General features: G+C 45.4%; 2 protein-coding genes across 3 annotated transcripts in view; one reads left to right on the top strand and one right to left on the bottom strand.

Annotated features, from left to right (window-relative positions):
- STK26 (serine/threonine kinase 26) overlaps positions 1–10,776 on the top strand; it is a 33,147-nt gene extending 22,371 nt beyond the window's left edge. The window contains exons 4-12 of the mRNA XM_042807227.1: positions 1,136–1,192; positions 2,900–3,008; positions 3,102–3,259; positions 5,762–5,947; positions 6,599–6,747; positions 7,471–7,564; positions 8,025–8,087; positions 8,177–8,313; positions 8,827–10,776. Coding sequence (XP_042663161.1) covers positions 1,136–1,192; positions 2,900–3,008; positions 3,102–3,259; positions 5,762–5,947; positions 6,599–6,747; positions 7,471–7,564; positions 8,025–8,087; positions 8,177–8,313; positions 8,827–8,851 — 978 coding nt within the window. The 3' untranslated portion in view covers positions 8,852–10,776. The remainder of the gene's footprint in view (positions 1–1,135; positions 1,193–2,899; positions 3,009–3,101; positions 3,260–5,761; positions 5,948–6,598; positions 6,748–7,470; positions 7,565–8,024; positions 8,088–8,176; positions 8,314–8,826) is intronic.
- A 3,136-nt stretch (positions 10,777–13,912) lies between these two features.
- On the bottom strand, positions 13,913–26,610 carry FRMD7 (FERM domain containing 7). 2 transcript variants are annotated; one of them, XM_042807260.1, is made up of 13 exons: positions 26,537–26,610; positions 22,038–22,142; positions 21,629–21,671; positions 20,187–20,220; positions 19,379–19,476; positions 19,115–19,229; positions 18,740–18,887; positions 17,468–17,563; positions 17,029–17,192; positions 16,725–16,793; positions 16,522–16,597; positions 15,318–16,303; positions 13,913–14,909 (listed from the first exon to the last, which is right to left on the bottom strand). In XM_042807260.1, the coding sequence occupies exons 1-13, from the start codon at positions 26,591–26,593 to the stop codon at positions 14,639–14,641; spliced, it is 2,262 nt and encodes a 753-aa protein (XP_042663194.1). In that variant the 5' UTR covers positions 26,594–26,610; the 3' UTR covers positions 13,913–14,638. The 2 variants fall into 2 exon arrangements, with proteins under 2 accessions (XP_042663194.1, XP_042663195.1); XM_042807261.1 differs by having other exon boundaries at positions 14,814–16,303; positions 20,187–20,265.
- Between the last annotated feature and the right edge of the window lie 477 nt (positions 26,611–27,087).

Raw genomic sequence — 27,087 nt, 5'->3', positions numbered from 1 at the left:
GCAGCTACATACCAAGGGCAAAGTCAGCATCTAGAAGTTGGTGGCAGAAGAACTTGTCAGGTCTAGTATTCTAGCAGTTGAGACATCTCCACAAAGAAAGGACAAAAACTCATGTGTTCTTAGGGGTTGAGGTTCAAATAACGTGTAGTGAAAGGAGTACATGAACTTTTCAATATTACTAGAAATAATTTAAAACACCCCCCCCAACCCTGAGATAGGTGCCTGAGGTCATACTTTTTGTTGAACTATATTGCTCTTATCTTTGACTTTTTAATGGCCAATTTCGAACCTCTGATCTGAAAGCTTCAGAAACCTGAACATTTCAGTAGGGTTCCAGGTTTGGCAGTGCAGTTTCTCCTGGCTGGGCGTTGTAGTGCTGTTTTGTATCCCAGAATCGGAGCTGACCCCTATGGTGGCAGGCATGTTGTGTGGTAGGATATAAGTCTTTAGGTACAAGCATATTCAAGGGCTGTAAGTTCTCACTTTTTTCTCAATTTGACAATTTAAGTTGGAGCTTGTGAACATGTTAGATAAACACTTGCACAATTCCACGCATGTGAAGAGGCACCTAGCAGCTACCTCCGTTAAATTTCTGTTGTCTTTGAGGTGCATTCATGCTCACTATCTCTCTCAAAATTAATTTTAAGTTCTGAGTATTTTCCTCAGATGAGAGGTGTGGTGATGTTACAAGAAAAGTTTCCTATTAAAATCATAATGCTTCTGTATCACAAATGGCTGGAATTAATAATTGTAATGCAAAGACAGTCTTTTGTAAGAACTGCAACCTCACATTAAAACACTTAGTTTAAACTTAGACCACCACCAAATCACTTTTCTCAAAGTTCCATTCTTGTAGGTGGAATAATTTTAGATACCATTTAGCGGAAAATGATGAGTGATGCTGGGGATTTTTTGTTGCTTTTTTAAATACAGAGGTCAAACTTTAATTGATACTTAGACATTGCACAGGAGCTGTGTGATCATTCTACAAGAAGTAATTACATGTAACTTGATGATTAATGGGTTTCTGCATTTACAGTCTTCTAACAGTATACTGGTAGTCTATTAAAATATATATATATTATTTTTTTTATGGCAGCCTTGGACTTCTAACAACTCATGCCTTCATTTACAGGGCACAAAACTATGGATAATAATGGAATATTTGGGTGGCGGGTCAGCTTTGGATCTTGTAAGTATATGATTTTTTTGCATTAGAAGTTCAGTGAACCTTATTTCATTGTGCTTTCATATCTCTTCATAAAATCTAGTCCCTGGAGGCAGCTGATATTACATCACTGCTACATTGTAATGCTCTGAAAAGTGTGAATTTGAATGGTAGTTCTGTTATATTGAATTGATGTTGATTTTTTTTGTTGTTGTTGTTTTACTGTTTGTATCTAAGCATTAGGAAGCATCCATTTGTTCTCAGTCAAATGTAAGGCAATTTTTTTTTTAGTATGAGGAGTAGTGTTCTTGCCATATGTGATGGGTTTTGGGTTGTCTGTCTGTCCCGTGGTATGTCTCGTCCTCTGTGTGTGTGTGTGTGTCCCAGCAGAATTTGTTACACCTGAATAAAAAAATGTTTCCTTTGGGACTGGGTCTCAGGAATGAATGCAGTGTCTGCCCACAGAGTACAGCTAATTTTAACTGGTTTAAAAGGTTTTGGGTTTTTCTATTTTCAGGTATTTGCAGTTAGGCATGAAAGTGCCTTTTACTTAAGATAGTGTAGCATTCATGACGGATGTACCGTAGAGAGTACAAGAGCAGAGTCCACTGTATGTGGATGTGGTTTCCCCATACTTTCAGTACAGCTTTGCCTCAGCTGTAAAGCTTAGAGACCCACCCTTTCCTGTAAGATAATATAACTCAGTCTTTGTTTGTGTGATTCTGAAGGAAAAATACCATGTCTTGAGTATTACAGAATGGTGTCAATTATATATTTACTGACAGTGGTCCTGCCTCCAAGAGTTGAAGTATGTGCTTAGCTTCACAAATCTATTTTAAACTTCTTTATGATATTACATCACATCAGCTCAACTACAGGAATGCAAAAGCATAGTAATTATGTGTAGCATGTAGTAGTTTGTATCTCCGGAACTTAGTCTTTTTGTGAAAGGCGCTGTGAGATAACTTACTCCTCAACACTTTTGAGTAATTTATAGTCTTCTGTGGAGTGTCAAAAATAGTGGAATAGCTTTTAGTAGTGACAGTTGAAACCACTGAACCTTTTAAAGAATAAAGCTTTTAAGCTTTGCCTCATTTGCCTCACTTTGCCATACCATAATGTCATGGTGTTCTCTGTTTCAGTGCTGTGGTGTTGGTATTTTCTCTGATAGCAGAATCACCCCTCTTAATTGCTTCTGGTTTATTTACACAGCTTTGTAGTGTGCAAAGTTTACACTTACTCCATATTAGCAGCTTTACAGTAGCACGTGACCTTCTTGATGCAAAAGTAAGCATGGAATCAAAAATGCTGGTACAAGAAGAAAGTGCATCATTAAATTTAAAACCCACAACCAATAGACTGATTTATTTTGAAATAAACTGAGTTTCTTAATTCATTTAATCTCAGATGCAAAATTCAGTCTGCTGTGTTTGCTGTATAGGAAACTATAACTTTGTGGAAGGTTAGTTCTAGCTTTTCATGTGCATAGCATGCTGAGGGGAGTTCATACTGTATATGTTAGAAAAGCAGCATTTTCAGCGTGTTGCCAGTAGAGGAGAGGTGAAAATGATCATCCCAATGGCACTGATTTCTGATAGAATGTTGGCATACTTCATTGAATATTTCATGAATTCTGTTAATTCTTTAAAAAATCTTTCAAGTTTAAGATGTAATTAAATCAATAACAAGACAAAAATTAGAGACAAGGCTAAAATTGTTTTCTCTCTAAAGCTGCGTGCTGGCCCATTTGATGAGTTCCAGATTGCTACCATGCTAAAGGAAATCTTGAAAGGTCTTGACTACCTACACTCAGAGAAGAAAATTCACAGGGATATAAAAGGTGCGTAACATTTTAAATGATGCTTTGTTAAAGCTTTGAAAAATCATAAGAGCAGTATTCTAATTTAGATACTATGTTATTTCCTTTTGGCAGCTGCCAATGTCTTATTATCAGAACAAGGCGATGTTAAGCTTGCTGATTTTGGAGTTGCTGGGCAGCTGACAGACACACAGATTAAGAGGAATACCTTTGTTGGAACTCCATTTTGGATGGCCCCTGAAGTTATTCAGCAGTCAGCGTATGATTCAAAAGTAAGTATGAGAGTAGAATACCGTCTCTTTTGTATTGCAGATCCAACAGAAATTACTTTCATTTTTGTGTTTTTAGCTCTGTTGGTATGAAGAAAAATAGTAGATTTTAAATTGCAGGGTTTCAAATAATAAAATCAAAAGTACAATTAATTTGGTTTTATCCAGTAGTTACACATCACTGTATTCACTTGGTGAGTTTCCATGGGTCTTGCATGTAAGTTGATGTTTTCATGTTTCAGAGAAACTCACTGGAGGCTTTCAGTATTGTGCATTGATTGGTTGGTTTGTTTTTAATTTCAGTTCAATCTTTCACATTTAATTCAAACAGTAATAAAGCTCTCACAAATGAAAATGCCATCAGAACATACAAGCTCATTTAAGATGGTGGCTGAAATTTTACTCTCTTCTCAGATTTATATAAACATCTCTGGATATAATTTCTTTAATGGTATTTCTGAGAACCTGTGTAATGCTGAAGATTTTAGCACAAGCAACTGATCTTGAGAAGGAAAAAAAGTAACTTGAACTACAGGATGGGCAGCTGTGGTAGCATTGTGGTACCTTGTACGTTTCTTTGACATGGGAGCTGCTGATGGATGACTAATTGCGAAGGAGTTTCCCTATGTGAACTAGCAGTAGAAAAACAGACCTCCTCCATGTTTTTCTGAGGGTTGGGAACTGCTGCTAGAAATGATGCTAAAAAGGGAACAGTCCCCTCCCATGTATATACCCACAGGGTGACCTAGAGTGTGGGGTTAGCGAAATGGCAGTGTACTTCAGTGCTGGCATTGGACTTTCTACACTTTGTAGATACAAACTTAAATAGGAGCAAAAAATCTAAAAATATTGATATATGCAAAGTAATGCTTTCATACTGTTTTTTCTCAAATAGTGAACATGTAAGTGTACTTGTGATGTGCACATAAAGAAAAGATTGTTGAATATCTGAGATGTCCTGAAGATACTCACACGCCAGGAGACTTTCCCAGGATCATTCAGACTTGAAGGAATTTGTGTACACGTCACAAGGGTTCTTGCTGATAAGGAGGAGTATGTTGTAGTTCTCATGTTCAGGGTTTCAGTGGTGCAACTGTAATGTGCTCCCTGAGGTGTTTTGAAAAGCACTCTACCCTGCTCTAAAAATCCATGTTGTCCAGTCAAAGTGAGGATAATTCCTCTTCTGCTTGCCCTGTGTATAAGCCAGCTGCACCACCCCCTTCATTTGCATTCTCCCAGCAACCTAATCTTTTGCCTTCTATATCTCCTCAATATATTGCAAGAGCAGTGCCCTCTCCCTTTTCTTTCTATGCCAGAAGTCTGGTGGGAAAGCACAGACGATGCAAGCCTTTGATAGGACAGATTAAGGGTTTTAGATGGGACACACTTCAATTTCTAGACTTATACTGATGAATATTTTGGCATCTGGACTGAATTTTAACCTGTCTTCTTCTCTCCCTACTTCAAAATGACTGAAAATAAAATAGAAATTCATACATTTTTGCAGTGGCAGATATTTACAGGCCCCATCTCTTCTTTCAAAACATTTTGCTCTAATATACAGTTATTGGTTGTAATACTTAAGTAGTAAACAATGAGCTAGTTTAATTCTTCAATATTAAATACAGATATTTTAGTTCTTATGAATAGGAAAGGAATATTGGAGAGATGCAAATTGTAACCTTTGTTTATTCTACAGGCAACTTTGGTTTATGACTTTTGGTGCCAAGTGTAGTCAATCATTGCCAGCCACTTTTTAATGAGAAACACCTTTAGTGACATTAATAGCTATTGCAGCTCATCTAAAAAGAAGCAAGTAATGTATTTTTCACTTGGGAAAAATCTCTAAATTGGAAAATAATTTTGTAGTTCATAAGATATTTTGATGCAAAGACAGAATTTTTTTATAGCTAAAACAAATATGACTGCATTATTCTCCAGAAACTCGCACTGTCAGCTTGGTGTTTCAGGTCTAACTAATTGTTAATATCTAGCTAAATTCATCAAGCAGTCTGTTAGGAAGGAAATGGAGTGATCACCTGCTGGATTGGATTTAGTTCTCTGCTTTGTTCCTTTAGAGTGAGGTGTCAAATGAGGTTGGATACCTCAGTGCATCTACAGTTTAAAAAGGAACACCAGCATGCAGTTTTGCTATCTAAACAAAATCTGAATTAGACATAGGAATTTTTTGGCAGTTTGTAGTTTTGTTATATAGAAAAAAACCATGTATATTTAGGTGCATATTTAACTTGCTGATAGTGTTGCAGCAGTGACAGTGTGCAGCAAAAGTGATGTTTTAGGTGTTTGTCATTAAAGACTGATTAAGTCAGCCAGGTCTTTGGGAATTATAATCTTCAAGTATTAGAAATGAATCGTTGTGTATTATCTACTTAGCCAAAACTAATTTTATTATGTAGATGCAGTTTATGTGAAGGTTTCAGCTATTAAATACTTAGTCACGATAGCCCGTAATTTGTTACTGAAAGTAACTTTTCCTTTTCTCAGGCTGACATCTGGTCACTGGGAATCACCGCTATTGAACTAGCCAAAGGGGAGCCTCCCAACTCTGATATGCATCCGATGAGAGTTCTGTTTCTCATTCCGAAAAACAATCCTCCGACTTTATTAGGAGAATTCAGTAAACCTTTTAAAGAATTCATTGATGCATGTCTGAATAAGGACCCAACATTTGTGAGTATATATATATGTGTGTGTGTGTATGTGTGTGTATAGAAGTTTTGGTTTTATTTTCTACTCTCTCATGCTTGTGAAGTATCTTGCTGGTGTAGTGCATAATAGTTGACTGAAATAACCTGAGAGACTATACTTTCCGCTGTAAACAGTAGTGGTGCTTTTTAATAGCTGTGTCTCTGTCCTAGTCTTTTTGGTTTAAAATACTAAAAGGAGGAGGGGGAATGCTGAAAGAAATGACGGTGGCAGAGACAGCTTCCAGAAAGGCACTCAAACCTAGGATAATGTCAGAAGAGAAGCTTTAACAGAGGAGAGAATCTTGGATCCTTTCTCCAGCAGAACTTCTGCTGTCTGTCCGAATTCTGCTTACAAGGAAATGTTGCATTGGAGAATTTTTGATTAGTCATTTTCCTGGGTGTGTACCTTCTAGCACAGAAGGATAAGCAGTGTAGTCTCCGTGTGACTTGATCATATTTTTAGAGTGCTTGTAAATGTAGATTACTGGCTTTTCTTGACTTCCTGTTTCACTAATTTCCTGATACCGTATGAGGTTTAGCTCTAGAAGTCAGTTCTATTACTATATCTCCCCTATTAACATTTAAAATCATGAAATGTTAGCATAACATTAAATATTTAAAATGTTTCTTACAGCGCCCTACTGCAAAAGAACTTCTGAAGCACAAATTCATTATGAAAAATGCCAAGAAGACTTCGTATCTGACAGAACTGATTGATAGGTTTAAGAGATGGAAAGCAGAGGGACATAGTAGTGATGAAAGTGATTCCGATGGTTCAGATTCGTAAGTTGATTTTCAGTTTTGTCTCTTTTGGGTTGTTTTTGTTTGTTTGTTTTGTTGTTGTGGTGGTTTTGGTTTGGTTTTTTTAATAATGGTACTGAAGTAGGTTTGTTGCAGTTTCTCTGTGTAATTAACTTCTATTCTGTACATCTTTCTTTCTTCCATATGTTTTTCATTGGCTTCTTGCAAGAAAACCCCTTGTATGAACCTAAAGAGTAACGCATAAGTCATGCTGTGCACTCATCATCTCTTTAAACTTTTTCTCTCTGAATTGAATTTTGAGTTCTGATTGAGTGCTATGTATTTCCTAGTCTGAGGCTAGTGGTTATACCAGAAACAATGAATCACAATTAGAAATATTGCAGAGCATGGTTAGGGTGTGTGAGTAAGTTTGCACAATGCCTGTGGAACAATACACATTCTGTAAGTCTCTTGCTTTTCTGGATATCAGGTAACTGTTCTAAATGGGATGCCATGGGAGAAGGTAATCTTTATGGGTAGATAAGATCTGTGGTTTGCTTTGGTCGTATTTCAATTTATTCATCCTCTGAAGTTGTTTTTTTTTTTTTTTTTTAAAGTACAGTTAATGTTTCAATACACAGTTTTCTTTTTATTTTAAGGAACACAGAACTGATCCGTATAGCTTTATTATGTATGGGGGTTACTTATGCTTGCTTGGCATTCTGTTGTGGCTAGTACTGTGTGCATCGTATCCTTTTTCTTCAGGGAGTCCAGTAACAAAGAAAATAACTCTCATCCTGAGTGGAGCTTTACTACAGTTCGAAAGAAGCCAGATGCAAAGAAGCTACAGAATGGGACGGTATGTACAGTCTGAAGAGTTCTTCTTTCTAAGTGCTGGGTTTGAAACCAATTTAAGGAAGATAGTGATAAACTTAGTAATTATTCACTTTTCACTTACAAGAGATGATGCTTTTTAGCGATATTTCATATGCCTGTGTCAGCCTTAAATGCAAAAGATACTGCATACTTATAGGTCAGTATCTGTTCATGGAGATGCGAATTTTAAAGACGCATATAATACTAGAGAGGAAAAACTGATTTTCTGACGATACATATGACATTATTTCAGATATGTCATCAGGCATCTGTTTCCACCTCACGTAACGTTTGTTGATGTACTGTGCCTTCATTGTTTTTGTAATGTATTTCAAGTACTTTGTTGAATTTAACTGAACTTTCAAAATCACGTGTGCTGGTTAAATGCAGCGTGTACATTGTATAGGAATATGCTAATGTAATCCTTATTTGTTAACTTTTAGGATCAGGATCTTGTTAAAACCCTGAGTTGTTTAACTATGATAATCACCCCTGTGTTTGCTGAGGTAAGTCTCGATTTAAAAAACTGCTTTGAAAGTATTACGCCAGTGTCCGATAACTTTTATAAGTTCGACTGTTTTGGTTTAATACTCAGCTCAAACAGCAGGACACAAATAATGCTAGCAGAAAGAAAGCAATTGAGGAACTTGAGAAGAGCATCAATATGGCAGAAGCAACATGTCCAGGGATCACAGATAAGATGGTGAAGAAACTTATGGAGAAATTTCAGAAGTAAGTTAAGGAGTTTTTTTGTATACTTAGGGTTTTTTTTTTTTTAAATTGTATTTTAAAAGAAAAATTTTAAATTAAGTACTTATCCACAGGAAATGTTAGTTGACACTGAACTTCATACATTGGGCAAATTTGAGTAGTTAGGGATAAGTGAAAGATCTGCTGTGTCCAGTGATGTAACACTTCTGATTGAGGCTAAAACTAGTAGTGACAATTACTCTATCTGCTTGGCCTCCCAGTGCTGCAGTTTTACTGCAGTTGTTACACGTTGATTCCTTTCATTTAGCCTGCAATTTTGTCGTGAGCATATTTATAACCGGTAAGGGAGCAGGAGAATCTTTAACTTATGTTTTTAGGAAATATTTTTCTTGAGAATGTCACTGCTGGTGTTTTTTTCCTATGAACTGTTGAGATGTAGGCTTGTACTACTTTAGTGATGCAAAAATAGCTTATGTGCTGTTTGCTAAGCTGAAACAATATCATTAATTCTTATTTGCATTTCTTTATCCGTAGATTTTCTGTTAATGACTCATCCTAAGAAACTTCACATAATTGACTGCTGTTTCATATGGACCCAGTGAAACCCACCAAAACTACTTCAAGCTTGGCAGTGCTTAGCTCATGAGCTCCTTGTGCCTTTTGGATCTTTGCAACATATTGATGGTGATTGAGGATTTGAAAGAACCTACTCAACTATTTTGTGGCAGTGCACATGGTTTTATATTTTCAGGAAATTATTTTGTAAAGAACAACTTTTAATATTGTAGTTTCACCTGTTTAATCTGATAAATGTTGAGGTGCAGTTTTGCTTTTAGAAATAACCATTACTTTAGTTAATAGAAAGTGCAAGTACAGTATGTTTTGATGCTATTTTGTTCCTGTACATGGGGATGTACAGGTCTTTTGTATTCATGAGTTAAACTTTTGTAAATCACTAACAAGCTTCAGAGAAAATAGCTTTTTCACAAGCGTATTCAAAACATGTAATGTAGTGGCAAGGGTATTGCTGTAGCACCTGCTTCAACCAGCATATAGTTATCGTGCCCTGAAAAAGAAACCTGCAACAGTATCTATTATAATTCTAAATTGGTACAGTATTTTAGGCAGCTCTATGATTAAATATATTTGAGAGCAATATGTCAATAGTTTGCAGGTGATATGTAGCAACAGGTATATCCTGATGTACAGTATATGTATTACCTTTTAGAACAGGTTTTGAAGTAGTAGTTCAATCTTATATCATCATGGTAAGAAAATTTAGAGCAATACAGTTGAGGGGGTGGGGCTTTTGGCAATAATGGACAAAACCTGAAGTCCAATTTAACTTAATTTAATTTTTTTCCTCTGAGTATACATGCCTGGGTGGAAGGGAGCCAGAGAAGCCGAGCGTCGCATGATACATACCTCACAAGCAGGTATAAGTGTAACACCAGCGTTCCGTGTGGTGGTGTTGTTTCTCCTGTAAGATATTTATACACAGTTTTGTTCTTAAATACATTAAATACAGTACATCAACATAATTTGTTTATAATTTTCTGAAAGTGTATTTTAAATATGTATTTAGCAGTTAATATGCAAATAACTGAGTTATAGATATTCCTTCACAAAAAGGTAGTACTGTGCAGTACAGAGTGAAATTTTTTTTTTTTTTTTTCATAAAAAGTAGGTAAGACTATAAAGTTGCTTTCAGTTACATATTTATGGTACTGCTAGATGGGTAATATCCTCTCTTCTATTTTGTTTTTTGTTTTGTTTTTTTTTTTCCCTTTTTCAACCCAGTATGTATATTATGCTGAAGTTTTGAACTGGGATTGTTTTTTCAGTACTTAGCTGTGGAACTGTTGGTGTAAATTTATTTTTGATAAAGGCTGGGTGTGTTTATTTTATGGTTCAGACCTGCACATTTTGTTTTTGCACAAAAGTCATTTTAAAGAATCTGAAATATATCTGCCAAATATTGAAAAAGTAATGGTGTGCAAGTAAATACTGCATTTTTAGTCAAATGTTGCCATTACATCATTTTTATATAAAGGACACTTGTGAGAGATGGTTGGTTAGATATGCCAAGGACAATTATTTTCAATGGTGCCTACACTGTAAAAAAATTACTTTTAACTCCTTGTTTTAATTTTAAAAAAAATGTTTCTGTTTAAAACTTTCATCTGCTATATAACTGAAATTCAATTAGAATTTATATCTGAGAAAAAAGTCTGGAAATAGTTTTTGAAAACAATAATGTTATGGATTAAATAAATATTTTTATAAATGTAAAAGCAGCAAAAGTTGTAAATACAGTTGATCTGAAGCTTTACAAAATAACTGCATCACAGAAACAAATTGTAGTGCTCTTCTAGCTTCTGTAGTTGTTAGTCTTGTAAATCTGTTTATAGATGAAGCTTATTTCAATGTTTTGGGGGGTTTTAAATGGTTTAAAAATAAATATTTAAGTTCTGTAAACTTTCATGAGCTTGTTCTGTTGTGCATTTTATTTTGGATGTTAGTAGATGTGCAGAGGTATGGATATACCTCTTACAAACTTGTGTTTGCTTCAAGAAAGGGGGTTCCTTGCACAGAGTTGCATGGTTGCTTTGAAAAGGTTTGGGTGTCCCCCCCCACCCCGTTCTTGTCCAGAGGACACCTGCCAGCTGCTACGCCGCAGGGGATGGATGGAGCAGCCCCGGGGATCAGTTTGATTCCATCCCTAGAGAGGAGGCTTCAGGATCTGTGTGCTCAGGCGAGCGTGCGCGGCCGGTGACAGCACGGTAGAGATGTCAGAGCACTCTGACTCCGTGGTGAACTCAGCGTTGTGGAGTGAAGGTACAAAAAGCCCTGTGCCACGCTCACCTCGGCTTTCACTTCAGCAGTCTCAGCCCAAATCTCATTTTAAGGAGCTCTGTACAGATTTTGCAGAATTAGAATCCTGCTTTTACTTCCATGTCACTTCCCTGGAAGTTCTTTTTTATGTGGGAGTGCCAGGGGAGAGGTGATGGGAATTCCTCCTGAATTTTGTAACTGGTGGCTCTACCCCCTGTTGACACGGGGTCTTTAATCTATGCAACTCTATAAATGATTCTGGGTAGGTAGGGTTAGTGAATTATCTGGGGAATCGGAGCCTGTCCTGTTGGTGATCTGACTGTAACAAGTTGCTGAACTACGGTGCCTCTTCTTTTCCTGTGAAATGGGTGGGATGTGTACCTACCTCATAGGGCAGCGTGGGGAAAAACTCATCCACGTCTTATATAATACAGCCTCGTTCTTTTATAGCACAGTCCATTCAAGAAGGTTTTTTTGCACTGCCTGTGGCATTTCTGCGCCTAAACTCTGTGCATCGTAAGACTACAACTCTTAAGAATGGATGTCTGTATTACTGGTTTCCTGAGAACAGTTGTCTTTTTTTCCCCACCATGTGTTAGTTATTGATGAACTGTGTAACTTAATCAGCAGTATTCTGTTGCTGGCAGATAGCTAATGGAAAGATATATCAAAATATTCATGCAGGAACCATCTTCTTGCTTGTTTGGTTTGCTAGGCTTCCCACTGTAGATTGAGAAAAATTGATACTGAAGTAGTCTTATTGAAGTAGTCTGAATCCAGAATAGAGAAATGTATTTGTTCTTGGGTAGATGAGTCCTTTATCATTGTAACCACTCTTAAAGTCCTTGGTCTGCGACTCCTCTAGTACGCTTCTGTACGGTAAGCATGTAGTATCCTTAACATCTGGTCTTGCATTCAATCGAATGTCTGTAGCTGAATAGGAAAGTACTTAGGTTCTTAATGTGTTTGCACAAGGTTTAGCAATTGTTAAAGGTCTGATTTTTATCACACTGTTTTATGACTTAACACTGGAATAAAATTATTTTCCTCTTTGCAACGTTTTAGTGGTATTTATGTTGGCTTGTCTTATTTCACATTTTTCCAATAAATGAAGTAACACTTAATGCAGAGATGAGGTAAATACACTGACACCTGTCTTTTAGTGTTTCTCCAACCTGAAGTTCTTTGTATACTGTGTACCTTTTGCTTCTTTTTGTATCCTAACCTGTACAACGCTACCTAAAAAGCTACTGGATGTCGTGCATCTGAATTTCAAGATTAGCTTTATCTGTAAGTGGTATGTTTTCTATGAACCCCAATTTCTTCAGTCTGAATGCACTGAGCAGCTTAATGTTTTGACACTGTAATGCTCCGGGCCCTCCTCCCCTTTCAGTAATCCTTGCTTGTGTTCTCTAAAACAGAGCTCTAAAAGTTCACCGGCCACGGACCAAATCTCCTCTCTGCATCCACATTTCTTCCCTAGTGAAACACAGGCACTTAAAGAGATGTTCTCACCTCGCCTGCAGGAGCAGAGCTGAGCAGGGACCATGGGAAAGGGCTTGCTCAAGGGTTATTTCAGTTGTTCTTTGACGTGAGCCACTGTTTACTGGGATTGTTCGTCTATTTTAGTCAGCCCCAAGAAAGCTAGTTTATGCAATGACTTTAGCTCGAAGATCTTAATTTCTGTCACTTACGAGCTTCTTTGTTCCTCTGCTATTGTTGACCAATGTGTAGGAAGTGCGAAGGCACAGTGCACATGCTGTGCCCCAGTGCTCTCTAGTCAATGGAAAAATCCCAAAATAGTTCCCAAGTCCTCGTTTCTCCTTCTCAGCGCTGTTTCCCTAGCATAGTCCTGAATGCCAGAGCTGGTGGCTCCCGGAGGTTTGGGCAGTGAGGCTGTACATGGATCCCTCTTGCTGGGACTGTGTGTGTCTGGGGACGTGCTCAAAGTAAAGCTGACCTGGGCCAGCCTTTACCCGTGTCTCCACTTGTTTCCAGGAGCAAACAGTGATTGTAGGTTTGCCTGTGAGCTTAAGGTATAAAACTTCTCTGAGAGTTCTGCACGCAGTCTGTATTTCCCCCCCCCCTCCTCTACCAAATTGTGCATATGGACTGCCATGCACATGCTGTATGGAGTGGCGGTCCTTGCTCTTCTCAGGGTACAGAGCTTTGGGAAAGGGAAGAAACAACTCTAACTAGAAAGATTATCCCTTTTTTGTAATCGAACACGTGCCAGAGCAGCACGTGGCGTCCCTGTAGTTCACAGCTTATTCAGCACAGGGTAACCAAGAGCAAAAGCAACCCTTGCCATGTTCTCTCTTGTTGGTCTAATGCATTCCTTTGGGCAGCCAACCAAGAATGTGATTGTTTTCAGCAGCATTCAGGGATGCGGTGCTTCGGGACGTGGTTTAGTTGGTGGACTTGGCAGTCCTAGGTTCACCGTTGGACTCGATGATCTTAAAGCTCATCTCCAACCTAATGCTTTTATCTCGGTGAACGTCCCCAGTCACTGAAACAGTGAAGGCACGGAAGGAGCCAGCAAGCAGCTGTGGGGGAGGGAAAGCAGCCAGGCAGCTCCGTGGGGCAGCGTGGGCTGCCTGGGAGCGGGGAGGTGGGCTGGGGGTGCCAATTTCCCAGGGTGGAAGGAGGAACCGGAAACTCTGGTGTGAACAACTGATTTTTATTGTCCAGCCTCTAAAACAAAGGACAGCAAGGCGCAGAGTGAGAAGTACCTATAAGCCCAGTTCTTTTTATATTTTAACCTACTTTCTGTCTTTGTCCCAACCTCCTTGTTTCTGAAATCCTTTCCAGCAGGTCGCAGTGGTTTCTCAACTCTGGATTTACTGGGCTGTCTCTCTCTTCACAACCACATCCTACAGATACCTGGTGGTTCTTAAAAAAAAAGTAACAAGATCCTCCCCTAAAATGTTATAGAGGTGTCATCATTCTCCAGTTTTCTGAGTAGATTTCATGTAGGCTTAGGGTAATAATAAGTTTTTGTAATAAAAATACTTCCAAGAAGTATCTTAGTACCTTTTCACTTCGAGGAAGCAGTGGATAAATCGGGAATCTCCCTCCTGCTGCCCCATGAATGGTGAGCAGTGCCACCTCCTGCTCCTTCTTTATAGCTAGAAACAGCCCTGGTAAAAATAACATTACACTCATGTAGCAAACAGGAAAGTTTCAAAGCACCATGGTTACAGCAGACTTCTAACGCCAAGGATGAGCACCAGCTGCCTGTTTCTTCCCTCTTTTGAGCTGTTTTTTCACCATTCTGCTTGAGTCCTGATTTTGGGGAGCAAAGGACCCCCTTACATGCCTTGCTCCCGCAGATATAAGCAGGGTACTGAGGTACCAGTGCTGTGGAGGTGCTGTCAGAAAATGACAGCTTATGGGCCTCAGAAAAGCAGAGCTATATAATACCATTAACCCACTTCCCCGAGCTCACCGTGGGCTGCTGCTAAATGATTTACAAGCACTGCTGAGATGTTTCTTACGGAAGGATAATCCTCTAAACTGGCCAGGGAGGAGACAGAGCAGTTGCTTCCTTTGTGGCTCCAAGCTCTGCAAGGAGCACCCCAAACATCCAACCTTTGTCCTCGGGGGCCGGGCGCTCCCTGCAGCGTTGGAGGGAGGAGAAGCAGAATGGAAGAGACGGGCTCCATGCTGGGCCGCCGTGCCCCTGTCCAAGGGGATCAGCTCCAGGACCAGCCTCCTCCGGCCATCCTACTCCTCTCCAAATGGGCCTCAAACACCCTTCCCACCAGTGTGCTTCCCTGCAGCTGTGAAAAGAAACAGACGGGTTTTTTTGCTTTTTCTCCCTCCTCCTGGTGAAGTCTCCAGCAGCTGAGCTCCAAGCGTGGCCAGCAGCCACCAGCTTGGGCAGGACACAGAGTTTTTGTAGGACTTTGGGAGAGCCCTGGCCCCTCCGGTTGGAGTAGGAGCCCCGCGCGTGGTGGCAGAGATGTGCCAGCTTCCAAGCGTGGCGCAGGGGATGGGTGCTTCCGAACGCTGCCTTGTTGTCCACTAACACATCCTCTACAGCTAAGAGCACTCACAACACAAACCCGTCAGTGTTTTGCGAGCAGTAAGCAGCCCTGCAAGCAAGATTGTCGCCTTTCTGCGGCCCCAGGTCAGCACTGGCTGCCTCTGCTCCCCTCCAGCAAGTGTCAGGCACCTAGGTGAAATACCTGGAGGCCCCCCTCGAAGTCCTCTCTTCAGCGGCGCCGGTGGCAAAGGACACCTCCTCATCCTCTTCGTCCAGCTGGAGGCTGCCAGAGGACAGCCGCACCCGGGCCGTGGGCGCCCGCAGCACCCGGCCGTACAGGGAGCAGTAGTCGGTGGCCAGGAGGTCGGAGTCGGAGTCGCTGGACTCGGTGCTGCTGCCCACGTAGCGCTCGGCGGAGCAGCGCGGGGCTGGCACGTGCCGAAAGGCGCCCACCCGCCGGCTGCTCAGCGCGGGACACGGCCCCAGGGGCCTGAACTCAGAGCCGTGGGGGAAGCGGATGGTTTTCATGTCCGACTGGCTCCAGGAACGCTTGGGAGGCTGCTCCTGCAGGCCATAATCAAAGGAACGCGCCAGCGACCTGTTCTCTGCTGCTGGGGCCACGCTTGGCTCGGCTGCCTCACGATTAAACTCCCCGGCCCGGGTCCCGCTTGGGCTCCGCCGGAGGGGTTTTGCAGCTGCGGGGCTGCACCCGCTGGCTGTGTCCTCGGCAGCCACCAGCGCACGGCATGGGGGCTGCGGGGGCCTGTCCGGGTAGAAGAGGCCCTGCAGGGCCGGGGTGGCCGCGGCTGGGGGACACGGCACGTCTGTGTAAACCAGCGTCCGGGCGCTCACCTCCCGCATGTTGCCCACCGAGGTGCTTTTGCTGTTCCCGGTGAACTGGTGGTGGGGCCGAAAGGAGGTCAAGGGGTTCCGGGTGCTGTAGAGGTCAGCGGGCTCCCATGCTCGCTCCAGCTCCAGCTCGGCGTAGAGCAGGGGGAAAGCGGACGAGCTTTTGGAGTGGGGCAGGAAGGAGGGGGACGCTTCGGGCTTGGAGCGCTCCAGCTCGGCGGCGAACGTCACCTCCACGGCGGAGCTCCGGCGCCGGCTGTCCAGCGTGGGCTCGGAGGCATGCGCCCCGTTGGCATGGTAGGCACCCCGGCTGCCGTAGGCCAGGCGCAGCTCCTCCACCTGAGCAGGGGCAGAGGGTGGGTGGGTGGGTGCCCAGACCCCCACCCGGGCAGGGGGGCAAAGCAGGGCCAGCAGTGAGCCTGCAGAGCCGAGGGGCTGGCTTGGCCTCCGGCTGAGCTTTGCCAGCTGGGGACACAATGCCAAGACACCCCCCCCCCCCCCCCCCCCGGCTCCGCTCCACCCCAGCACTACCTCTCTCCGATGCCGAGGGGCAATACCTGCTTGGAGACATCTGTCAGGAGGTCCGGAGAGGAGCGGCACTGCCTCTCAGCATAGCGGGACGTGTAGTGCTTCCTGCAAGGCCAAAAGCATGGCTGGGTACGTGGGCAGTGGGGTGGGGGTCTGTGTGTGTGTGTGTGTGTGTGTGTGTGTGTGTGGTGTGTGTGTCCCCCCCCCCCAGCCCAGGCATGCCCCCCGGTACCTCTCGAAGGGCAGGCTCTTCATCTTCACCTTCCTCCCGTGCTCCAGCAGCTGCCGCTGCGTCCTCCCGCTGCAGCAAGGGGGGAGAGGTGTGAGCAGCACCCTCAGCCCCAGCCCTGGGGCATCCCTCCCAGCCCAGGGGAGCTGAGGGGATGCAGCAGGACTGAGGCAGTGGTCTCACCAGGAAAAGCAGCTCTTGAGCATCACCTCCTCGCCTCCAGCCAGGTCTGACATAAACGGGAGGCTCTGGGCCATCCCCACACCCCTCCTGGCCTCCTGTGTTCAGTTTAACCCCTGGACTTTACCTGTAGCGGAAACTGGAGCCTTTGCTGCACAGAAGGGCTTTGGGCTTTGACTTGGGCTCTTCAGACAGCCTGAAGAAGGCATGGTACTCCACACACATCTTCCAGAAAGCCTTGCAGGCATCCCGGCTCGCCATGGTGAACTCCAGCGTGTCCTTGCACAGCGCCTGCGTAGCCGGAGACAAGCAAGCCGGTGTCAGGGGAGCAGGGCCAGGATCAGCCATTTGGCCTCCTGACCTCTCAGAGGGTCACGCTGTGCTGCTGGTGGCTCTGGCCTCTGGGGACATGAGGGTGGCACACGCTGTGCTCGAGGAGGGGAAGGAGAATCACCCAGGAGCAGCAGAAATGGATTTTATTCAAATGCGGGGACTTCTCGTGGCTGATCCTCTGTCCACAGCTGCCTCCTCCCGAGCCCGGCAGCGGCCTGCAGCACAGTACTTACAGAGATGTTTGCATGGAGCTTGATGAGAAAATGCTTCCTCTTGAAACTTAGTTTGCGAATTTTGGACCAGTTGAACGTGTTGATCTTTGTGTTACCCTGCAAGGACGGACACAGCGGTTACAGCAGGATGGGGCAAGTCAGGATTGCAGAAATACGATGGGCCAAGGTGGGAGCTTGTAGGACACTACATGAGACGTGGCTCTCACTGCTGCCGAGGCCTGGGGGAGGGCTGTCAGGATTTGGTTTTTGAGCATCACTTGGTCCCAAAAGTGAGAACAGAGGCCCAGGGCTTAACTCTGCCGACTGAAGCTCTTTGTAAAACTCCAGGGTCCCAAGACAAACCTCACAGGGGTCAAGGCAGAGAGGTGGCCCATCTGTCCCAGCTCGAACATCACATGGGTTCATGGAGAATCAGTGCCCCCCTCCAAGAAGTAAGACCTTCCTCTCCTTTGCTGAGAAGCGTAACAGAGCTCAGCTCACTCCCATTATTTTAGACCCAGCTTAAGCAGGCTGCAAGTGTGCCTGACCCTTCATTATCTTAACTGATCAATTTAGACATGGCTGCATAACACTCATGTCATGGAAGGACCAGGTAAAATTGAGTTACTCTCTCTGTGGCACCGAGACCCTGTCAGCTTTCTGGAAGAGCCCAGATTTTAATGGGCTCACAGATGCTCTAATCATGCATGAGGGGTGTTTATGGCTCTGAATAAATAACTGGGTCTGGCAGCACTAATTATGAGCAGCAGACCCGCAGTTAGGTTTTGGTTTGTTTTTTTTTTTTTTTTCTGCTCTGACAAGATGTTCTCAGGTTGAAATTAGCCAGTGTGGGAGGCAAGCACTGCTTCATGCCGGCTGCGACAAGTCTGTATTTATTCTGCAGCTACGCCGTGATTACAGCGTTATGTAATTGCACAGACGTGAGGTGGCTATTTTCGCTGGAAGATTATACGGTGAACACATGTGACACAGCTGTGTAACCTGTGGTGCCTGCACGGCCACGCTTGCCGTGACAAGAGCCAACAGAGCCAGGGCAGGCACGGTGGCACGCAGCCGGTGCTGATTGCGGTGGTGGGGCTGAGCCCCTCAGCCATGCCCTGGAGCATCACCTCTGTGCCTGGGGTCTGCCGGGGCACGCTCCCTCTTGTATGGTTTGGGAGGATTTGGAGCAGGGAGGGTGGAGGAGGGTCCCCCCCGCAACTGGAGGGGATGTACCTGGGGAAAAGCCACCCCGGTTGGGCACTGGCAGCCCGCCCCAAGCCCCAGGCTCACCCGCAGGACCAGCACCCCCATGTGTGTCACGGCCAGGTTGATCTGCATCCCCTCGCCGTCGCTGGCGGGGTGCGGGCGAATCCCGTACATCTCCAGCTTCCTGGCCACATCCAGCAGCTGAATGTCCGCCTCGGCCGGCGTCTTCCCCCTGGAGACACAAACACATCGGGAAGTGACAAGAGTGAGAAGGCAGCTGCTGAAACGGGATGAAAAAAAAAAAAAAAAAAAGCCTTTTTGGACATGCACATACTGGTATCACACATACCACCCCCCCCCCCACCTGCTGCCAGCCCTGCCTGCTCATGCTCATGGCCCCGTCGACAGTCACCCGTTGGGTGTTTTGGGTGGGTGGCCGTGGTGCAGAGCAGCCCTCACCCGTGTCTCCGGTGGTAGCGCATGATCTTGTTGTCCAGGTACTCCTGGTTGGGCAGGTACCGGTGGGTGGCCAGGTGCTGCTGGTCCGTCTCCTCGTGGAAGTCGCCCAGCTCGGCTGCGGGCGACACGGGGGGGGGGAGAGCACGGGGTCAGGCTGAGAGGGGTCATCGCAGGGGGAACCCCCGGCTGCACAACCAAAGCCCCCTCGAGCAGCCCGTCCCCAGGCAAGGGGCACCGTCCCTGCGGGGACTCGCCTGCCCTTACACTGCAGCAGGTGGGAGACGAGCAGCGCCGCGCTCTTGTCGCTGCAGGGCAGCCGCCCCGCTGCCAGGTCCTTCTTGATCTGGAGGGTGAAGAGGTACCTGGGGAGAGGGACAGGAGCATGGCCCTGGGGGGAGCCGGGGCTCAGCAGAGAGCCGGGTGCTGGGCTGAGGGGGGCTGGCTGTCCCCGTGCCTCTCCCTGCGCTCGCCCGTGTTTCAGCCCAAGTGATGCAGATCCACGGGGTCGTGGGAGGAGCGTGCAGCCCCTGCAGAAAGCTGCAGCTGGGCACCACCATGGCCAGTATGCCCCTGCCGTGGAAATGCCCATTAATAGGTTCCAGAGTTAACATTCCTTTATGCCTCAGAGGGCATTTGCATCTCTCAGGGCTAACGTTCTGTAAAAGCGCTGTCTTAGTTTTATTCTTAGTTCCTGTTCACAACGATTTCTCTAAAACGTAAGAGCTAACCATGTCACTTTCAAAAATAAAGTTCTTCTTTCAGAACACAGCTTGAGGCAGGAGCTAGACTGAGCAGTCATACTCGGTGCCCGACTGCTAAAGCATTTGGCAGAAAACAAACTGCAGGCTCTTAGGACAGCTGATCCTTCAAGTGGATTTTGTTTAAAAACAGAGGTTCAAGAAAAGATACTCTCTCGGGTTTTGCTTTGTAAAGTATAGAGCTCTTTCACTACTTAGGATAACTGCTCACAGACAGGTTTGGGTGGATGAAGATTAGGAATTAAATGCATGCTTTGCAGTTACAAAATTACAGGGCTGTGCAGTAAGAAAATAATAGAACGAAAGTACTGTACCTTGTCAGCTCTTCTCTCAGATGGCCGGGGTCGACTGGGAAAAATTTCACCATAAATTTGAAAAGAACCTCCTTAGGATCTTAAAACACAACATCTTCATAAGTTTTCTTTTATGTGTCTATTGAGAACATTTACAACTCTCTTCATACATGCTGTCTCCTTACAGAGTAAACTACTCTGGACTCTTAGAAATCAGGGCTGGAAGCCCTGAATATCAGGGACTCCAGCCTGTCCCCCCAAACCAGCCTGCCCAGACCCTCCCCCGAAGTGAATAGGGAGTTGCACACCTAAATAATACTAAAGAGAAAATGCCCCAGCAATTCTTTAAATTGCAAAGACCCCTGCCAGGAGAGGGGGCTCCATGGAGCGGTGCCATGGGTGCGTGTCTGGAGCGTGGCCATCAGCGGGGCTGCACATTAAACTCAGCCCTCCAAGCACTTGGGGTGCAACATCTCCATCGGAGGCTGCCCGGGCAGAGCTTTTCCGTGGGGTGAGTGAGAGCAAGCGGCCAAGCCCAATGCAAAGAGCGTGGAGGGAGGGAGGGAGGGAGGGAGGCAATTTTGTAGGCACCAAGTGTCCCACAGCACCGTGGGGTGCTTCGGGGGCTCCTGGAGGGACAGGAGAGAAGGGACGTGGAAAAAGAAATTGGTGCCTGAAATAATCCCACTTGTGGCGCACCCAGAAAGGGGAGGCTCTTTATCAGGCCTTCCCCTTACAGGGAAATTCGTGCAAACACCATATTGCAGCCTCCCTATGACAAATACTGGGGTCTTGGCCTCATGCTCTAAACCACCTCCCAGTCATCATGTATTTAGGGAAAATATTATTTGGTTCATTGTGGGGGTGGAAGCAGCCGCAAGCTGAAAGGAGCACCGTGTTAACATCGGTTATGGCCACGTCAGGGGATGCTGAGCCTGAATTCAGGTCGGGCTCTGCAGCACCTCCGTGCAGCGGCGCGGGGTGGGGCTGGGGGCTGCAGAGGGGCAGCAGAGCCTGGGGGGCACACGGCTGACCCCGCTTTGGGCAGGGCTGGGCTGCAGAGGGGAAAGGAGGGGAAAGGAGGGGAAAAAGGAGGGGAAAAAGGAGGGGGAAAAAGGAGGGGAAAAAGGAGGGGGAAAAAGGAGGGGAAAAAGGAGGGGGAAAAAGGAGGGGGAAAAGGAGGCCGCCCCTGCTCCTCCGCCAAGCTGCCGGGTTATCAACAGCTCAAGCCTGAAACAGTGCAGAGAGACACCAGATGGCAAAGGCAGTGGTGTTTCTGCAGGATTTTATATGGACAGGGGTGTCTTTGCAAACAAGCCTGCCCAGCCTCATGCTATAAAATGAGCTCAGGCAAACGCTGGAAACCAGAGCCCCCATCCCCAAGCAATAGCACTGCACAAATGTGTCTGCACTAGTCTGTCACTGGTACTGATTAAGAACAATTTTATTCTTGAAATACTTACTTTTGACTTGCTTTGATATGGGTTTTAGTGGTTCCAACCAGACCTGAAATAAGATAATGAAGGACTGGGTGAATAAACAGGACAGGAGGCAGGGGGAATAAAATGGGCGGCAGCATGCTAGAATGCAACACAAAAATGTTGGCCAGTTCAGCCAATGCAGCAAGCCGTCCCGCTGGGCAGCCCTGCACCGATGGCTACAGGTAAACCCCAGGGGCTTTGCCAACCAGCTTGTGGCTCCCCTTGTAACTCTCATTTCCCAGGGTTTCTTGGCATCATGGCAAACGTTTCCATTGAAATGTCACATCTGGTATTTCAGGGAGGTGGTAGCAAGCCCCCAGCCATGCAGGCAGTTGCTGTAAGGATGCGGGACGGTGCAACACCGGGGCCCCACACCGTGACCTGCACTCACATGGTTCCCAGCCTGGCTGCGAAACTCCAGCCCAAAATACTCCTTCTCCGCAAGGTTGAGGTGGCTGCAGGTGAGGTTGAACAGCTCTTTTCCGCAGGATTTTTGCTGGGAAACAAGCACACCACAGAAGCAACAGGTTAGTCAGTGCTGACAGCAGTGGTGATGGGATTGCAGTGAAATGGGGGAGAAGTTTTAGCTCCCTGCCTTCACCCTGAGAGGAGATGCTGAGAGCCCTGAGAGCACCCTGAGAGAGAGCTCTGCTCTTGGAAATCAGGTTCCTTCCCATCACTTCTCTCCTTTATTAAGGAATAAAAAAAGGAGAGGGAAAAAAGGGAAAGGGAAATGGAAATGGAAAGGAAAAGGAAAAAAAGAAAAAGGAAAAGGAAAATGGAAAAAGGAAAAATAAAAAGAAAAATGGAAAAAGTAAAAGGAAACAGAAACTGGAAAGGAAAAATGAAAAATGAGAAATGAAAAATGAAAAAGGAAAAGGGGAAAAGGAAAAAGGAAAAAGGAAAAATTAAAAAGGAAAAAGGAAAAAGGAAAAAGGAAAAAGGAAAAAGGAAAAAGGAAAAAGGAAAAAGGAAAAAGGAAAAAGGAAAAGGAAAATGGAAAAAGGAAAAATAAAAAGAAAAATGGAAAAAGTAAAAGGAAACAGAAACTGGAAAGGAAAAATGAAAAATGAAAAATGAGAAATTAAAAATGAAAAAGGAAAAGGGGAAAAGGAAAAATTAAAAAGGAAAAAGGAAAAAGGAAAAAGGAAAAAGGGAAAAGGAAAAAGGAAAAAGGAAAAAGGGAAAAGGAAAGAACTCTTACTTTTGGCTCACCTTTTGCAACCATCCCTGTTCGGGCAACTCTATCCCTGGCAAACCAGTGACCATGGCCCGGGGCTGGCCATGGCAAACGTGCTTGATTAAAAGCAAACGGGACCACACCTCAAACCTGCACAGCGAGCCCGTGTGCCCCGACAGCCGGCAGCCGGGCTGCTGGGGACGAGCTGCTATTGTGGTTAATGGTAATTAGCAGCAACAGGACCCTGCAGAGATCCTGCGCCTTGGGCCCTGGGTCATCCGTGCACTTTAGCAATATTAATTAAGTGGCACTACATGCTGATAAGGGAGGCCAGGCTGTAGTTGTTCCCAGTAAACAGAAACACTCGGAGGGTGTTTTTGCTTGACTTGCTGTGCTGTGTGACACTTCTGGGGCACAACCCGGGAGGCCCCCAACTTTGCTCCCAAAAGCATCAGAAATGAACCTGGCAGTGACCCACCCCAGCAAAAACCCTGCTACTCCTTTATCAACTGGTGACAAGCAGACCAAAAATGAGTGTGGGTTAGTGCAAAAGCAAGCTGGAGCGGAGAGACCAGATGAGACAGCTGCTAAATTACAGCATCTCGGGCGATGGAGGTGAAGGCAAGCTGCAGCTTCCCATGCCAGCGGCTGCTCCCAACAGGGACGGGAGGGACCCGGGCTGCTGGCAGTGATGCACACTAATAACCACCTTTCACGGCTTCTCCTGGGATGAAATTGCTGGTTCCGTGCTGAAGGGCTGCTGAAAAGTGATAGTGTAATAACAGCATTTGCTCTACAGCACTCCCGGTTCTCCTCGAAATTACTAGATCACAAGGGTAATTAAAACAATTATAAATGTTTAGTTCCAAGCTAGAATTTTCTAGCCGTGTCAGGCAGCCAGGAAAGACAAGCATTTCTTACCGGGTTATTACCCACCACGTGTCTGCTGGGAGCGACCCGCTCTCCTCCAAGCCCAGGGCAGGCACCCAGGCACCGAGGGAGACAAGCGGCTCCCTCCCCAGGAAAAACTGCTCGCCAGGGAGGCACAGCCCTGCTGGTGCAGGGGCTGGTTTAAAAGCAGAGCCTTTCCTCTCGCAGAGCGCTGCTTGCGGGTGTCCCACCCCGGGGTCTGTGGGGTACCAGGGTCCCAGCCGGTGCTGCCGGAGGGGCTGGGTGTGCTCCGGCAGCACCGGCCTCGCACGGCATCAGGTGAGCGCCGTGCAAGTCAGGAGCAGGGCATGTGGGGCTGGCCGCCCCACGTCCAACCCGAAATGTGCCTCCGATGGTGTTGCAGGGCCACATTAGCACCCACGGGCAGAAAGCCCTGTGGAGAAGACGGTGGCACGGAGAGGCTGCGCTTGCCCCTCCTCTCCTTGCTGAAAGCAGCTGGGACAGTAAGCAGGGTGAGAAAGCAAGAGGCACATCCAGAGGCAGACAGCGACGTACACGACACACGGGGACCCGCATACCCATCCCCAGAGGACAGTCTGGCAGCACTCGTGGTGGCCCAACGGCAAAGCCACGTTTCTATAGTGTTCCCCGTAGCTTGGCCAGGACTGGGAAGTGACAGCTCACGGGGTTCGATGAGATCTTTCCCCAGCACCTTGGCAGATGCCTCCCGTGCTGGTGCCTTCTGCTTGCCCGCAGCTGGCATGCAATGCCATGCACCAAAAGCCACCAGACCCGAGGTTCCCTGTGCCCTCGCCGGACCAGCTTGCGTGCAGCCAGCTCCGCACACCTCCTGCCAAGGAATTCCCACCTTTACCCATCACAGGGGACACGAGATCACAGGAGACTTTGCCCTTCGCTCAGCCCCAGCAATTAGTTTTTCTGGGCTTGTTCGGTTTGCCTCGTCTTTGATTTTTTTTCCTTACTGCTGAATCTTGCCCTGTAGCAAATCCCACTAGCCCAGGCTTTGTCTGCCCAGGCTGCAAAGTGCTTCGTCTTTTCTGTGCTGCTCTGGGAGGGCTCCAGAGGCTGCCCAGCCTCAGGACTGCTTTGTTTAAACCCTTTCCAGAGAGAAGAGTGACTTTATCGGTGAGAGCACATGCCAGGTCACAGCTCTAGGTATCCAGGGGTGGAAGGAAGAAGAGACCTCGCTGCACATGCCAGCAGCTGTGGTCCCCATGTGAGGCAGGTGGAGATGCATATGCCAAGTGCAAGGCAGAGGGGGAATCAGGCCCACTGTGTTTTCTCCCTTTTGTCCTTTTCCCTCCTATTTGACTGAAGTACTACACATTCAAAAGAGCTTTCCAAAGTCAGGAGGGATTTAGGAAGTGTTGCTTGAAATAGCTGCTCAAAACTTAGCCCAGAGCGATCCTTTTATAACGGAGAAGTCACTAATTCAACTATTCATTCATTGTACCCGTACAGCATCAAATGCATGAAATGCCTAAAAGGGTTTTCCGATACCATTCCGTGCTAAAAAAGGAAATGACCAGGAGTTCCTCTAATGGAAGCTGTTTGCTGCAATAACATGTCCTGCAGAGTGCCGTAAGTGTTTTAGGCAAATAAGAAAGCAGAGATGGAAATAAAAATGCAGCAATATTGTGCCAGCAGCATGTTTCAAATTGTCTCTCAGCATGCCCTGATCTAATCAATATGGGAAAAAAAAAAGGCATTTTTAAATGACTGGTCTCATCTTTAAGCTGACTCTAGGTCTAGGATACGTTAATTAAACCAAATCAAACAATTTCCATACTGTACCAAGTGATGGAATTTCTTTACAGTTCTCGTCGGTGCAAAACTGCTGTCACAAAGAAACCGAGCAGCGTGTCCGAGACTGAGCAGTTCTCAGGCTATGCTATAAAACCAGAGGACAGGACTATCTGAGTAACGTAACAGAACTTGGGAAAAAACAATTTATATCAAACACTCTGGTCCCAGAGGAATTACAGGTAAGTGCTAGAACCGGTCTACTTGAATTATCTAATTTAATTAGTTACTCTGATTATCAAATCCTAACCAAGAGTAAATGCTCATTCATACTTGTAAAAAGATGTGCTCCTAACACATAGTTAAGATATAATTTACATCTAGTTTCAGTTACCTATATACACATATATCTCTCTAACAACCCTAGATATTAATACTTAGCATTTAAAATCTATTTCAGCAGTCAATATTCAGAACTAGCATTTATTAAATGTGAATTATTAATGACAGTGTGTTGTGGGACACTGTCCCGCAGAAAAGAAGATACAGGGAGTTTTTTCCTCAGCTAGTCTCAAAACCAGTCAGGGTTTTTTTTCAGCGGAATGCCCAGGAAGAGATGCATGCAGATGTTTCTCACCAGGGGTAATTTGGTTAAAGTCCTATTTTTATTCTGTTCCCAGATTCTTCTTCCTTGTTGAATGCTTATACTGGCAGCCAGACAAATGAGAAAAGAACTTGATGCTTATCAAGAACATCACTTCATATTAGCTGATTTCCAAAAGATGACACCAGATACATAAAAGCCATTCCTCCTTCTTTACAAATAATGCCAATAAGAGGGGAGAGCGGGAGCATGTCGATGCTGAAAGACACTTAACAATCAGCTCTATAACCTCTTGTTTTGGATTTGAGGCTTGTTTTGTTTTGGTTGGTTTGTTTGTTTGGTTTTTAAAGCTGAAACCCCAAAAGCTACCGGAGACCATGCGATCCTTGAGAAGAGCAATGACTTCAATAATTAGCACAAAAGACCCATTAAGAATATGATGCCCACTTACATCAACTACAAAGATCTTCTGGGAGTCATCCAGAAACTGGACTTTCAGGTGCAGCATCCTTGAGCATGTGGCTGAGCGTGCGGCAGGCGCGGGAGTCCTAGAGATGTGAGCAGAGTGCTGGGAAGGGAGCCCTGACTCCTCTTGCACACATAATTTCCCTCTCAGCTGGATGGAGAAGGCTGCAGTCACAGATGTGAAGCCGAGGCTGGAGCGGAGGAACAGAATGCTTCAAAACAAGTTGTTTTTTTTTTTTAAAAAAAAACCCCTGATACCTCCCCTGGTTTAAATATCACCACTGCATCAAAGGATGTTTTCCCCCTGTGAATTATGGGTGCGTTAACAGGAGGAAGGCTGTTGCAGCAGCTCTGCAAGAGTGGCATTAATAGGGCTGAGATAAACACAGCACTTTTACAGCCGGTGGCGAGCAGTGCGGGGGCAAAGCGAGCCCACGCCTCGTGCCAGGCACCCTGGTTTGGCACTTCAGTGCAGTCCCAAAAGCCTTTGAGACACCCTGGTTCCTGTTTCACACCTGAAAAGCCCACGTCCCCACG

Source organism: Tyto alba, unplaced genomic scaffold (genome assembly GCF_018691265.1).
Source record: "Tyto alba isolate M040663 unplaced genomic scaffold, T.alba_DEE_v4.0 Super-Scaffold_5, whole genome shotgun sequence".
Lineage (NCBI taxonomy): Eukaryota > Metazoa > Chordata > Aves > Strigiformes > Tytonidae > Tyto > Tyto alba.
Note: the sequence above shows the minus strand (reverse complement) of the source record. Positions and strands in the feature narration are given on the sequence as shown.